This window comes from Cetorhinus maximus, chromosome 6 (genome assembly GCF_964194155.1).
Source record: "Cetorhinus maximus chromosome 6, sCetMax3.hap1.1, whole genome shotgun sequence".
NCBI lineage: Eukaryota > Metazoa > Chordata > Chondrichthyes > Lamniformes > Cetorhinidae > Cetorhinus > Cetorhinus maximus.
The window spans coordinates 123,312,605-123,327,157 of record NC_135884.1 but is presented as its reverse complement, the minus strand read 5'-3'; the positions used below and the strand labels follow the sequence as shown (position 1 = coordinate 123,327,157).

At 42.4% G+C, this 14,553-nt stretch overlaps 1 protein-coding gene across 1 annotated transcript in view; it reads left to right on the top strand.

Moving 5' to 3' along the window:
- The first annotated feature begins 384 nt into the window (after positions 1 to 384).
- The window catches only part of klhdc4 (kelch domain containing 4), a 99,684-nt gene continuing 85,515 nt past the window's right edge, over positions 385 to 14,553 (top strand). The window contains exons 1-2 of the mRNA XM_078544422.1: positions 385 to 604; positions 13,465 to 13,556. Of these exons, the coding sequence (XP_078400548.1) occupies positions 506 to 604; positions 13,465 to 13,556 (191 nt within the window). The 5' untranslated portion in view covers positions 385 to 505. The remainder of the gene's footprint in view (positions 605 to 13,464; positions 13,557 to 14,553) is intronic.

The following is a 14,553-nucleotide window of genomic DNA, read 5'->3' as shown; positions in this document are numbered from 1 at the left end:
TAGATTATGTGCTCAGGTTTCTGGAATGGGCTTTGAACTTTTTGACTCACAAACCAACGTGCTACTATTGAACCAAGGCTGACATCTTGATTAATACGAATTACAATTCGAAAAAAAACATCAAAAGTATGCAGTGAATCTCATTCACTGCCCTCATGTAGAAAATTCAGTAATGGGAGCTGCTATGTGGCCACTCGCCTGTTAGCGGCGCTGTGGAGAGCGTGGAGGCCGAAGCCGCAGGAGGACTTTATCTGCGCATACTTGATGATATTTCTATTGTTTCTGGAATTAATTGGCAAGTCAAGAGCCGCGCTGGCGGTTGTATTTGGAAACATGAACGTTTACGCCGCGCGTGTTAGCTTGGAGCTGCCTGGGAGGAGGATGGGTGTTTGACCCGGATGTATTTATCTGTGTGTGGTGAGGGTCTGACCGCACGTTGCGAATGAGCTACGAGCGTGTTAACCGGCCGGCAGTGAGGGAGTGAAAGCACTGGGAGGGTGGCACCATGGGCAAAAAGAGTAAAAAGGACAAGAAGGGAAAGGGAGCTGATAAAACCGCGACCAAAATGGAGAAAAAGGTCTCCAAACGGTCGAAGAAGGAGGAGGTGAGGAAGGAGAGTGGGAGAGAAAGGGACCGGGAGTTATGTGGAAACTGTCATTATGCCCCTGGTTACAGGCCTCAGACTTTGCAGAGATGCCTCACTGTCGTTGGCAGTTATGCTTCTAAAAAAAAAAATTGTCAAATTTTTTCTCGAGTTATTAATCATTTACCACTTATGCAGGGTGTGGTGGAGGTGGGGAAGGCGTAGGTGGAATTAAGGTGTGTTTAGGGGTCCACGAGGCGATCACATTTCCATCAGTCTAATGCCAATGCTGTGAGCACAGGCTGCTTAATACAAACACATCCATTTGTTGCCTTTTTTTCTGTTGCTCTCTATACTAATTTTTAAAATCCTCAATGGCAATTACTATTTTTTTAAGGAGCTGACCCTGTCTTGAGGTCAAGGTGGGCACAGAAATGTGCCAATCTTTGTATGGAAGCTCCACATGGTGAAGTTTGAAATCGCTGGCTTGTGCTGCTGAGTATATAGGCTGTAACCCAGCTAGACTGTAGCTTTTTTTATACTGTCCAGTTCCAGATTGATCTCAAAACCAGGAGAGAGCTCTGAGGCATTTAAAATAACACTTTTGTGTAATTTTAGAAGTACTCTGGGTCCCAAAAGGACTCTCAAGCACTTCAAAACTAGATTTGGCGTAAACTCCTCCAATGACATGGTCTGATTTTGAAGTTACTGTTTGTGTTAGGGTTTTGTAGTAGAAACTATTTTGCGGTAAAGCATGATTGGCATTGTAATTACACCGGGTTGCACCCGCCAAGTCTTAAGAACAGAACAAGGTTGTGACTGATAAAAGGTCTTTTGGTCCATCAGTGGTTGTTACTCTAGTAGATTATTCTTATATTTAATTGTGATTTGAATAAACGCATTATTTTTGATATTATTACTATGATAGATGATTGATAGATCAAGGGAAGGTGATGGCATAGTGGTATTGTCGCTGGACTAGTAATCCAGAGACCTAGGGTAGTGCTCTGAGGACATGGGTTAGAATCCAGCTGTGACAGATGGTGGCATTCGAATTCAATACTAATCTGGAATTAAAAGTCTAATGATGACCATGAAACCATTGTGGATTGTTGTAAAAACCCATCTGGTTCACTAATGACCTTTAGGGAAGGAAATCTGCCGTCCTTACTTGGTCCGGCCTACATGTGACTCCAGACCCACAGCAATGTGGTTGACTCTTAAATGCCCTTTGAACAAGGGAAATTAGGGATGGGCAATGAATGCTGGCCTATCCAGTGACACCCACATCCAATGAATAAAAAAAAAATCCAAATATTACTATTGAAAAAGGAGTTTTAGTGGAAATCACTAAAATATAAATAAGATATAAAAGTTCCAGTTTTTAAATAGTTTTCCCACTTACATCGTGGCAGCATGCAATGAAGTTTATTAATTAATTTGATCAACAGTAAAGTCCAATTGTCTAGCCTTACTTGTCCTTTCCCCTATCTGATTTTGGATCTCTGGCTAAGCAAGGTGAAGTTTATCATAAAATTATCTTTCGTAGCCAAAGTTATTTGAAATTGTACTGAAATTTAGAATACCCAGCTTCATGCCAGTCACCTGTATTTTAGAGACACTTTGCATGTCCACTTGCAAATGAAAATCAGCACTGACCAGGTCATCTAAAGTTTGTCCACTGGTGTCCCTGCTGTATGAGATTAGGAATTCCTGCAAACATTGTGTAGCCAAGGCAATCATGGTAAGACTTCCAGCAAATGGGAACGTGGGAGAATATAAAAACATAAGAAACAGGAACAAGACTTGGCCATACGGCTCCTGAAGTCTGCTTCGCCATTTAGTAAGATCAGGGCTGATCAGATCTTGGCATCAACTTCATTTTCCTGCCTGGCCCCTATAACATTTGATTCACCTGAAGTTGTGTATTGATACGTATGCACGTATGAATTAGGAGCAGGAGTTGGCCATTCAACCCCTTGGACCAGCTGCGCGATTCAGTAAGATCATGGCTGATCAGATTGTGGCCTCAGCATCACTTTGCTGCTTAGCCCCCTCCACACCCTTTGACTCCCTTATTAGTCAAGAGCCTATCTACTCCTGCCTTAAAAAAAATTCAATGACCCTGCCTCGACTGCTTTCTGGGGAAGAGCTCCACAGAGTTATGAGCCTCAGAGAAAAAAAATTCTCCTCATCTCGGTCTTAAATGGGAGACCCTTTATTTTTAAACTGTGTCCCCTAGTTCTTATCTCTAGGGGAAATATCCTTTCAGCATCCACTGTGTCAACCCCCCTCAGAATCTTTTATGTTTATTCTTCTAATGGATATAGGCCCAACCTTGTCCTCGTAAGGTGAACCCCTCATTCCGAAATCAGTCGAGTGAACCTTCTCTGAATTGCTTTTAATGCAATTGTCTGGTTTCTTAAATAAGGAGACCAGAACTGAGGGGGAAACTAATAAAAGAGAAGCTGGGAGTGACTGGACTTCACAAACTTATGATTTTTTCACTCTAGTACAAATGAAAGAATACTTGGTAAACCTGAAACTTGGGTCAGAAGAATCATTAATTTTTTTTTTCCCCCTCATACATTTCCAGATTTTTTTCAAGTTGTTGAATTGGTAAAGCAGATAGATTCGTGAATGTAATGAAAAAAACCTGAATAATATTTTCTTTGCCCCAAAAAACACACACAATTTCTGTTGCTCCTAATTATTTTTTGCCCAAGTACCAGTTTCTATCAAATCTTTTTTACACATTCTTAATTTTACTTGCCTTTCTTGAGGTCTGTTTTTTTTTCTTTGATTTTTTTTACCAGAAATTTGATGCTGAAGTTGAACAGGTTAAAAAACAAGAATTTTGATTTGGTGATTTTAAAAAAAAAAATCAGCTAATGATCCTAAGTGTCAAGCAATGGCCAGACTACACTTTCAGCATGCTTGTGTATTTTCGTAAGTCATAAGTTTATATTCAAGCCTGTTTGAGAGTTGTCAGCTTTTTTGAAGCAGTTTGTTATCTTTTGTTAGTTTTCCATGTAGGCAACTGAAGAATGACTGGGATTCTCATGTTAATTTTACTAAGAAAACAAGCATTAAATAGCTAATTGATGTTAAATGAATATTAAGGTATCCAATTGAACATGTTGCCCTGCATGTTAACGTTTGGGAATGATATGACACGATACTTGCCGAACATCCCCGCTCTCACTTCAGTGTCAACTGAATATTTTTGCAATTCTGCAACGTCTAACTCTCTTGGATGTAACCATGCCTCAATATAGAGTGAATGTGTTTGTGAATTCTGTCAGTTCCCAATCTCAGTTAGGATTTGAAGAGGAGGCTAAATTTCCGCATGGCATAGAGAAACAAAAGGTGCCACAGTTGTGTACCTACAGACTGATGATTGCAGTAAAGAAAGAGCAAGCTTGCATTCCTATACAAAAGCAAATGTTACTTCCCACTTATCAGCCCAAACATGAATATTGTCCAGGTCTTGCTGCATATGGAAACACACTGCTTCACTGTCTCAGGGGCTGTGAATGGTACTGAACATTGTGTTGTATTCAGTGAACATCTCCACTTCTGACCTTATGATGGAGGGAAGGTCATTAATGAAGCAGCTGAAGATGGTTGCGCCTAGGACACTATCCTGAGGCTCTCGGGCAGTAATATCCTGGGACTGAATCATAGAATCTTTACAGTGTAGAAGGAGGCCATTTGGCCCATTGAGTCTGCTCTCTGGAAGAGCATTCCACCTAGTCCCACTCCCCTGTCTTATCCCCATAACATTGAACATTATTTGTTTTCAGGTAGAAATCCAATTCCCTTTTGAGTACCTCGATCAAACCTGCCTCCAACACCCTTTCAGGAAGTTCATTCCAGATTCCAACCAGCCTCTGGGTGAAAAATTTTGTCCTCACATCATATTTACTCCTTTTACCAATTATTTTGAATCCGTGCCCTCTAATTCTTGATGCTTTCTTGAGTGGGAACAGTTTCTCACTATTTATCTTGTTCATGCATCTCAGGATCTTGAATACCTCTATCAAGTCTCCTTTCAGCCTTCTTTTCTCCAAGGAAAAGATTCCCAACCTCTCCAATCTATTGTAATAGCTACAGTTCTTTATCCCTGAAATCATTCTTGTGAATCTGCTCTGTATTCACTCCAATGTCTTCACATCCTTCTTCAAGTATGGTGCCCAGAAATAGACCCAGTACTCCAGATGAGGCCTAACTAGTGTCTTATACAAGTTCAACATGACCTCCTTACTCTTGTACCCATGCCCCTATTAATAAAGCCTAAAATACTTTATGCTTTATTAACTGCTCAGTCAACATGCCCTGCCATCTTCAATGACCTATGTACATATACACTGATGATGTCCCTCTGTTCCTGCATCTCCTTTAGAGTCTCTTCCTTTATTTTATACTGTCTCACCATAATCTTCCTGTCAAAATGGATGACTTCACACTTCTCTGCATTGAACTTCATCTGCCACTTGTCTGCCCAATCCACCAACAGGTCTGTGTCCTTTTGAAGTTCAAGACTATCCTGATCATAGTTGATAACATTTCTAATCTTTGTATCATTTGCAAATTTTGAAATCATGCCCTGCACAGTCTAGGTCATTAATATGTATCAGGAAGAGCCAGGGTCCCAACACTGACCCCTGGGGAACTCCACTACAAACTTTCCTCCAATCTGAAAAACAACCATTCATCACTACCCTCTGTTTCCTGTCACTCAGCTAATTCCTTATCCAAGTGCCTACTTTCCCTTTTATTCCATGACCTAGAATTTTGCTCATAAGTCTTGTGTGGCACTGTACCAAGTGTCTTTTGAAAATCCATATACACCACATCAACAGCGTTTCCCTTATCAACCTTCTCTGTTACCGCCTCAAAAAACTCCAAGTTAGTTAAACATGATTTTTCCTTTATGAATTCATGCTGGCTTTCCTCAATTATCCTGTACCTGTCTAAGTGACTATTGATTTTATCCCAAACTATAGTTTCCAGAAGTTTCCCTGCCACTGAGGTCAAACTGACTGGTCTGTAGTTGCCAGCTATATCCTTGCAAGCATCATCTTCCTTTGTAAAGACAGATGCAAAGTACTTGTTTAATACTTACGCTATTTCTCCAGCCTTCACGTGCAAGTCCCCCTTTTTGCTCCTAATCTTTCTTTTACCACCCTTTTATTACTTACATGCTTATAGAAGACCTTGGGATTCCCTTTTATGTTCGCTGCCAGCCTCTTTTTATGCCCCCGCCTTGCTTTTCTTATTAGTTTCTTCACTTCCCCCCCCGGTCCTTCTATATTCAGCCTGATCCTGCATTGTATTTTCTACCTGACATCTGTCGTATGCACACTTCTAGCTTTTCATCTTCACCTCTCTCTCTCGTCATGCATGGCACTTTGGATTTATTTGTCCTACCTTTCCCCTTCATGGGAATATACCTTGACATTGCCTGCAATACCTTTTCTTTGAAGGTGGCCCATTGTTCAGCCACCGTCCATTTGATTCCAACTCACTTGACCCAGATGCATTCTCATCCCATCAAAGTTGGCTTTCCCTCAGTTATCCCTGCTCTTAATTGTGCCCTGTCTTTTTCCATAACTAACCTAAACCTTAAGATACAGTGATCACTGTGTCCTAAAGGCTCTCTCACTGATATTTGATCCACTTGGGCCAACTTATTCCCTGGAACCAGGTCCAAAAGTGCATGTCCTCTCATTGGACCAGAAACATACTGCTGCAGAAAATCATCTTGAACCCATTCCAGGAACTCTTGCCCCTCTTGTCCCTTTGTACTATTTCTATCCCAGTCTATATTTGGATAATTGAAGCCCCCCATTATGGTTACTCTATGATTCTTGCACCTCTCTGTAATTTCATTGCAAATTTGTTTCTCCGCATCCTTTCTACTAGTTGGTGGTCTATATATTACACCAGTCAATGTTATTGCACCTTTTTCATTCCTTACCTCTAACCAGAGAGATTCCATCCTTGACTGCTCTAGAACATCCTCTCTCTCCAGTACTGTAATGCCACCTGTAGTCAATATTACCACTCCACACCCCCCTCCCCTTTTTCTTCCTTTCCTGTCTCTCGTAAACATCTTGTACCCAGGAATATTTAACACCCAGTTCTACCCTTCTATGAGCCAGGCCTCTGTTATAGCAATAATATCATAATTCAATTTGTTAACCTGTGCCTGCAATTCACCAATCTTATTAACCACACTCTGTGCATTCACATACTGATTTTGGCTTTTTACTTTCTCTCTTTATTCTGATCCCATCTAATACTTACTATTGCCTACTCTAATTCTCTCGAACTCTCCAGATATTTAATCTACCTTGATACTACTTTCTGATATATCCTCGTTATCAGTTGATACTTCTCTATTTCTCTAAGCACCCCATTGCCCGAACAGCATTAGCAAACCTCCCTGCGAGGACATTAGTTCCAGTCCTGTTAAGGTGTGACCCGTCCTTGTGCAGGTCCCACCTGCCCCAGAACTGGTCCCAATGCCTCAGAATTCTAAAGCCCCCCACCCCTCCTACTCCATTTCTCTAGCCATGTGTTGAACTGTTCAATCTTCCTGTTCTTATGCTCACTAGCCCATGCACTGGGAGTAATCCTGAGATTACTGCTCTGCAACTCGGAGCTCAAGTTTCTGTAGCTGATGACACTTCCTGCAGGTGTAGTCATCGAGGGCACTTTTTTGTCCGCACAACTCCCCACATCCCGCAGGATGCACATTCCACATGGCCGAGCTGCACTGACATACCTTAAACTTTATGTAAAGCGTTTGCTACAGTATTTATTTACTATTTTATTTTAAATAATTTCTTAATTAATTAAGAATAATTCCTATGTATGCTACAATTTACTGTGGTTATTAAAAACTAGTGCCACCCACAAATACAACTAAAAGTTATCTGTTTCTTAATTACATAGGCATGTGTTTTAGGACTCGCGCTGTTTTCACACTCCCAATTGCCTCTCATCTCATGCTGCTTTCAATCTCTCGATTGCCTCTCTTCTTGTGCTGTTTTCAATCTCCTGACTGCCTCTCCTTTCACGCTGTTTTCAGTTTCTCGACTGTCTCTCCTTTTGTGCTGTTTTCCAACTGAGATGATTGGCCTCCAACAAACACATCCATCTTCCTTTGAGCTAGGTATGACTCCAACTACTGCAGAGTTTTCCCAGTTTCCCATTGACTTAAATATTGCCAGGGCTCCTTGATGCCACAGTCAGTCATATACATTGAATTCATTGCCACAGAAGGCTGTGGAGGCCAGGTCATTGAGCGTATTTAAGACCGAGATAGATAGGTTCTTGATTGGCAAGGGGATCAAAGGTTATGGGGAGAAGGCGGGAGAATGGGGTTGAAAAACTTTTCAGCCATGATTGAATGGCGGAGCAGACTTGATGGGCCGAATGGCCTAATTTCTGCTCCTATGTCTTATGGTCTTATACTGAGGGTCTAAAATTAAAACAGAAATGCTGGAAATTCTCACCTGCAGAATCTAGGGAGAGAGAAACAAAACTCGTGTTTCAGATTGACCTTTGATCAGAACTAGAGAAAGTTTAGAGATGTAACACGTTTTATACAAATACAGAGGCAGGGAAAAGGGGTAGGAGAGGAAACAACAAAAAGGAAGGTCTGTGATAGGGTGCAAGGCAGGAGAGACTAAGGATTGAGGATCACTGTACAGCTGTGATGAACAGACATCAACTTGAAATGTTAACTCTGTTTCACTCTACAGGTGCTGCTAGACCTGAGTATTTCCAGCAATTTTTGTTTTTATTTCAGATTTCCAGCATCCGCAGTATTTGGCTTTTGAAAAGGGATGATGATGCAAAGCAGAAGGGATGGATGGGGGTGAGGGATATTGGGACAAGTAAAGAAACAAAAGTTGGGAATAGCAAAACCATTACTAACAGCTGCTGTCTGAAAAAATGGTTATGATCTAAAATTGTTGAACTCAATGTTGTGTGCAGAACGTGAAAGTCTATAACCAAAAGATGAGATGCTATTCCATGAGTTTACTGTGAAAGCTTTTGGAACATTGAAGAAGGCTGAGGACAGAGACATCATAGCGGGGAGTGGGAGTGAAAAATTACAATGATAGGTGACCAGAAGCTTGAGGTCACCCTTGCAGACTGAAATCACCCAATCTGTATTCAGTCCCCTCAATATAGAGGAACCCTCCTCTTTCAGAATTCTGAAGGGAAACTGGTCCTCTCTTCAGTCCCCAATATCCACTTCTCATTTTTCCTAATTTCCTTTGAGAAGGTGGTGGTGAGCTGCCTTCTTGAACTCCTGCAGTCCATGTGGTTTAGGAACACTCACAGTGCTGTTAGGAAGGGAGTTGCAGAATTTCGATACAGCAACCGTGAAGGAATGACGATATAGTTCTAAGTCAGAATGGTGTGTGGCTAGGAGGGGAACTTGCAGGTGGTGTTCTTCCCATGTGTCTGCTACCCTTGACCTTCTAGGTGGTACAAGTCGTGGGTTTGGAAGGTGCTGTCAAAGGAGACTTGGCAAGTTGTTGCAGTGTATCTTGTATGTATTACACACTGCTACCAGTGTGCATTGGTGGTGTGAGGAGCGAATGTTTAAGTTGGTAGTGTCGATCAAGCAGGCTGCTTTGTCCTGGATGGTGTTGAGCTTCTTGAGTATTGTTGGAGCTGCACTCATCCAAGCAAGTGAGGGCTATTCCACTACAGTCCTGACATGTTTCTTGTAGAGGGTGGACAGGCTTTGGGGAGCAGGGAGGTGAGTTACTTGCCTCAGAATTCCCAGCCTCTGACCTGCTCTTGTAGTCATAATATTTATATGGCTGGTCCAATTCAGTTTCTGGTCAATGATAACCCCCAGGATGTTGATATTAGGGGATTCAGTGATGTTAGTGCCATTGAATGTCAAGGGGAGATGTTTAGATTCTCTCTGTTGGAAATGGTCATTGTGTGGCACAAATATACCTTGCCACTTATTAGGCTAAGTCTGAAATTTGTCCAGGTCTTGCTGCATATGGATATGAACTGCTTTAGTATCTGCGGGGTTGTGAATGGTACTGAACATTGTGCTATATTCAGCAAACATCCCCACTTCTGACTTTATGATGGATGGAAGGTCATTAATGAAGCACCTGAAGATGGTTGTGCCTAGGACACTAACCTGAAGAATATGAGCAGTAATGTCCTGGGACTGAGATGATTGGCCTCGAACAAACACAGCCATCTTCCTTTGAGCTAGGTATGACTTCAACTAGTGGAGAGTTTTCCCTGATTCCCATTGACTTAAATTTTGTCAGGGCTCCTTAATACCACAGAGATAAAAACAAAAAGCTAAAAGCTACTGTGGATGCTGGAAATCCAAAACAAAAACAGAATTACCTGGAAAAACTCAGCAGGTCTGGCAGCATCGGTGGAGAAGAAAACAGTTGACATTTCGAGTCCTCATGACCCTTCGGCAGAACTGAAGTATAGTTAGGAGAGAGGTGAAATATAAGCTGGTCTAAGGTGGGGGGCGGGGGGAGAGAGAAGTTGAGGGTGGGGTGGTTGTAGGGATAAGCAAGCAGTGATAGGAGCAGATAATTAAAAGATGTCACAGACAAAAGGATCAAAGAGGTGTTGAAGGTGGTGATATTATCTAAGAAAAGTGCTAATTAAGAATGGATGGCAGGATACTCAAGGTACAGCTCTAGTGGGGGTGGGGTGGAAAGACTAACAAAGTATTAGTTGTAGATTTAAAAATAATGGAAATAGGTGGGAAAAGAAGAATCTATATAAATTATTGAAAAAAAAGGGAGGGGGAAGAAACAGGGTGGAGATGGGGGGAGGGGGAGTTTAAGATCTAAAGTTGTTGAATTCAATATTCAGCCCGGAAGGCTGTAAAGTGCCTAGTCGGAAGATGAGGTGCTGTTCCTCCAGTTTCTCTTCCCTTCCTTGACCTCTCTGTCTCAATTTCTGATGATAGACTGTCCACCAATATCCATTACAAGCCTACCGACTCCCACAGCTACCTCGACTACAGCTCCTCACACCCCGCTTCCTGTAAGGACTCCATCCCATTCTCTCAGTTCCTTCGCCTCCGTCGCATCTGTTCTGATGACGCTACCTTCAAAAACAGCTCCTCTGACATGTCCTCCTTCTTCCTTAACCGAAGTTTTCCACCCACGGTCGTTGACAGGGCCCTCAACCGTGTCCGGCCCATATCCCGCGCATCCGCCCTCTCGCCTTCTCCCTCCCAGAAACATGATAGGGTCCCCCTTGTCCTCACTTATCACCCCACCAGCCTCCGCATTCAAAGGATCATCCTCCGCCATTTCCGCCAACTCCAGCATGATGCCATCACCAAACACATCTTCCCTTCACCCCCCCTGGCGGCATTCTGTAGGGATCGTTCCCTCCGGGACACCCTGGTCCACTCCTCCATCACCCCCTACTCCTCAACCCCCACCTATGGCACCTCCCCATGCCCACGCAGAAGATGCAACACCTGCCCCTTCACTTCCTCTCTCCTCACCGTCCAAGGGCCCAAACACTCCTTTCAAGTGAAGCAGCATTTCACTTGCATTTCCCCTAACTTAGTCTACTGCATTCGTTGCTCCCAATGCGGTCTCCTCTACATTGGAGAGACCAAACGTAAACTGGGCGACCGCTTTGCAGAACACCTGCGGTCTGTCCGCAAGAAAGACCCAAACCTCCCTGTCGCTTGCCATTTTAACACTCCACCCTGTTCTCTTGCCCACATGTCTGTCCTTGGCTTGCTGCATTGTTCCAGTGAAGCCCAACGCAAACTGGAGGAACAGCACCTCATCTTCTGACTAGGCACTTTACAGCCTTCCGGGCTAAATATTGAATTCAACAACTTTAGATCTTAAACTCCCCCTCCCCCCATCCCCACCCCATTTCTTCCCCCTCCCTTTTTTTTCAATAATTTATATAGATTCTTCTGTTCCCACCTATTTCCATTATTTTTAAATCTACAACTAATACTTTGTTAGTCTTTCCACCCCACCCCCACTAGAGCTGTACCTTGAGTGTCCTGCCATCCATTCTTAATTAGCACTTTTCTTAGATAATATCACCACCTTCAACACCTCTTTGATCCTTTTGTCTGTGACATCTTTTGATTATCTGCTCCTATTACTGCTTGCTTATCCCTACAACCACCCCACCCTCAACTTCTCTCTCCCCCCGCCCCCCCACCTTAGACCAGCTTATATTTCACCTCTCTCCTAACTATACTTCAGTTCTGCCGAAGGTTCATGAGGACTCGAAATGTCAACTGCTTTCTTCTCCACCGATGCTGCCAGACCTGCTGAGTTTTTCCAGGTAATTCTGTTTTTGTCTCCTTAATACCACACTAGGCCTAATGCTGCCCTGATGTCAAAGCCAGTCACTCTGACCTCACGCCATGGCACCTTCCTGTGCAAGCTCAGGGAATGTACCACTTGTTCTTTTACCCATTCCCTTCTCACTGTCCAAGGCTCCAAACATTCCTCTCAAATGAAAAAGCACTTGCGCTTCTTTCAATTTAGTATACTGTTTTCACTGCTGATGTTGGGGTCTGCTGTACACTGGAGACTAAATGCAGATTGGGTGACTACAGAACATCCACAAGCCTGACATTGAATTTAAGGTCGCTTTTCATTTTAATTAACCACCCAAATCTTACTTTGACTTCCCTGTCCTCTGCTGCCCATACTGTTACAGTGAAATTCAGCATAATTTCAAGGAATAGCACCTCATCTCTCGGTTAGACATTTTACAGACTTCCAGACACACTACTGAGTCCAACGATCTCCAATCGTAACCACTGCCTTCATTTTTCAGACTGCAGCTATTCATAATCATTCAGCAATTCACATTTACACCTCCTCCAGACCCATCTTTAGTTTCTTTGCTGGCCCCATTACCACGACCACCCACCCCCACCCTCCACCCCACCCTCCATCAACTCCCCACCCTTTGCCTTGTACCATCATCCGGTTTGTCATTTAATCGCTCCTGCTCTCCGCCTTATCACAAACTTTCCCTTTTGTTCTTTCCTCCCCTTCCTCCTTCCCCTGTCCCTGTACTTACTTAAAACCTGTTACCTTTGACAGTTCTGACAAAAGGTCATCAAGCTGGAACATTAACTCTGTTTCTCTCTCCACAGGTACTCTCAGACCTGCTGAGTATTTCCCACAATTTTTGTTTTTACATACATTCATATAATATGGACGTTAGGATGCCCCAAAATGTTTTACAGACAATTATGTGCTTTTTTTGATGTGTAGTGGCTGTTGGATTTGAAATAAATGCGGCAATGTGGCATTCAATTTGGGCACAGCCAGGTCTTCCCACAAACAACAATGAGATAATGATCAGATAGTTTGTTTTACTGATGTTGGTGGAGGGGCAGATATTGACCAGGATACAAAGGTGGACATTATTGCTCTTCAAAGTGGCGCCGTGGAACCTTATATGCCCACCTAAGAGCAGGTGGTGATAGCACCTCTGACCATGCAGTGGTTCATCAGTACTGCACTCAAATGACAACTCGGATTATGTACTGAAGCCCCTGAAGTAGGATTTGAAGCCACGACCCTTCTGTCTCAGGCAAAAGTGCTGTTTCCGAGCCAAGGCTGACACCTCATGCTATAGTCATTTATCTGGGAGTAAGGTGGTGGAGAAACTGTAATAAAAGGAAACCCACGTTGAGTTAATCCTGAACAAATCGGAATTCTGCTGCACTATTTGTCCCTTAATTGCGTTTTCATTTTTACAATTTAATATTGTTGGTGTTTAAACATTTTGCAGGTTATGGTTGAGGTCCTGAAAAGAGAGTTTGCTAAAAAAATTCTGTTTGCTTCACTCAGGAAGATCTAGAAACACTAATAGCTGAATTCAGGCAACTTGATGCAAAGAAGACCCAAGTAACAGAGGTGGCCTGTTCTCTTCCTTTGCCACGGTAAGTAAAAGAAAGAGTCAAGTCATGTTCTTTGATTCTGCTGACAGTTTTGTACTTAGCCTTTGTGTCACTTTTTTTCCTTCCTGAACAAATTACATAGGTTAAAGTATTATATCACTGCCTTTCTTTAAAATAGTTACAAATAAAGCAATTAAGGAAGAAGAAAAGGCTATTCAGCTCTGAGGAAGAGCCTTACGGACTCGAAACGTTAACTCTGTTTCTCTCTCCACAGATGCTGCCAGACCTGCTGAGTTTTTCCAGTATTTTTTTATTCAGCTCACTGCATCTTTCTGGCCTTGTTTAAGAACCTGATCTGACTACTAAAGGAGAAGGCTAGCACAAAGAAGTACTTTCAGTACATACTCAGGGATAGCAAAAAATACTTAGAATAACGACCTGGAAGGACATAGCCTTCCCCTGAGCTGTAAATTTATGAATCTATTTGCCCTCCATGCCTGTGCTGCCTGTTGAAGACCCCATTTCTCTGGCCGTTTTCCATACCCTTGATTTTTTTCTCTTTGTCAAATATTTACCTATTTTTCTTTCTAAAGGTACAATGATTTTTGTCAGACCAGTGTTTCTGCTAGGTCATTGCATGCCCTAAAGGGCCTCTATGGAAAATAATCTTCTTAACCATCTTCCTTTTTGTGGTGATCATTAAAACTTATCCCCTCTAATTATCAAGTGGAAATAGTATCTCCTTACCTAATTCAACTGACATCTTTCAATGATTTTGAATAAAAAGAGTTACATAGAATCCACAGCCAGAATCAAGCCATTCGGCTCAACTGCTGTTCATACTCAACATATTCCTTTTCTCTAACTTATGTATGCATCAAGCTTCCCCTCAAGTACATAAAAGGTATATGCTTCAATCATTGCATACGGCCTCATGTTCCACATCCTCAGCAATCTTGTAAATACGTTTTTCTTAAATTCTTTATCTGATGTTGTTATTTGCAATCTTATATTTACTTCCTTGTATTGGACTCAACCC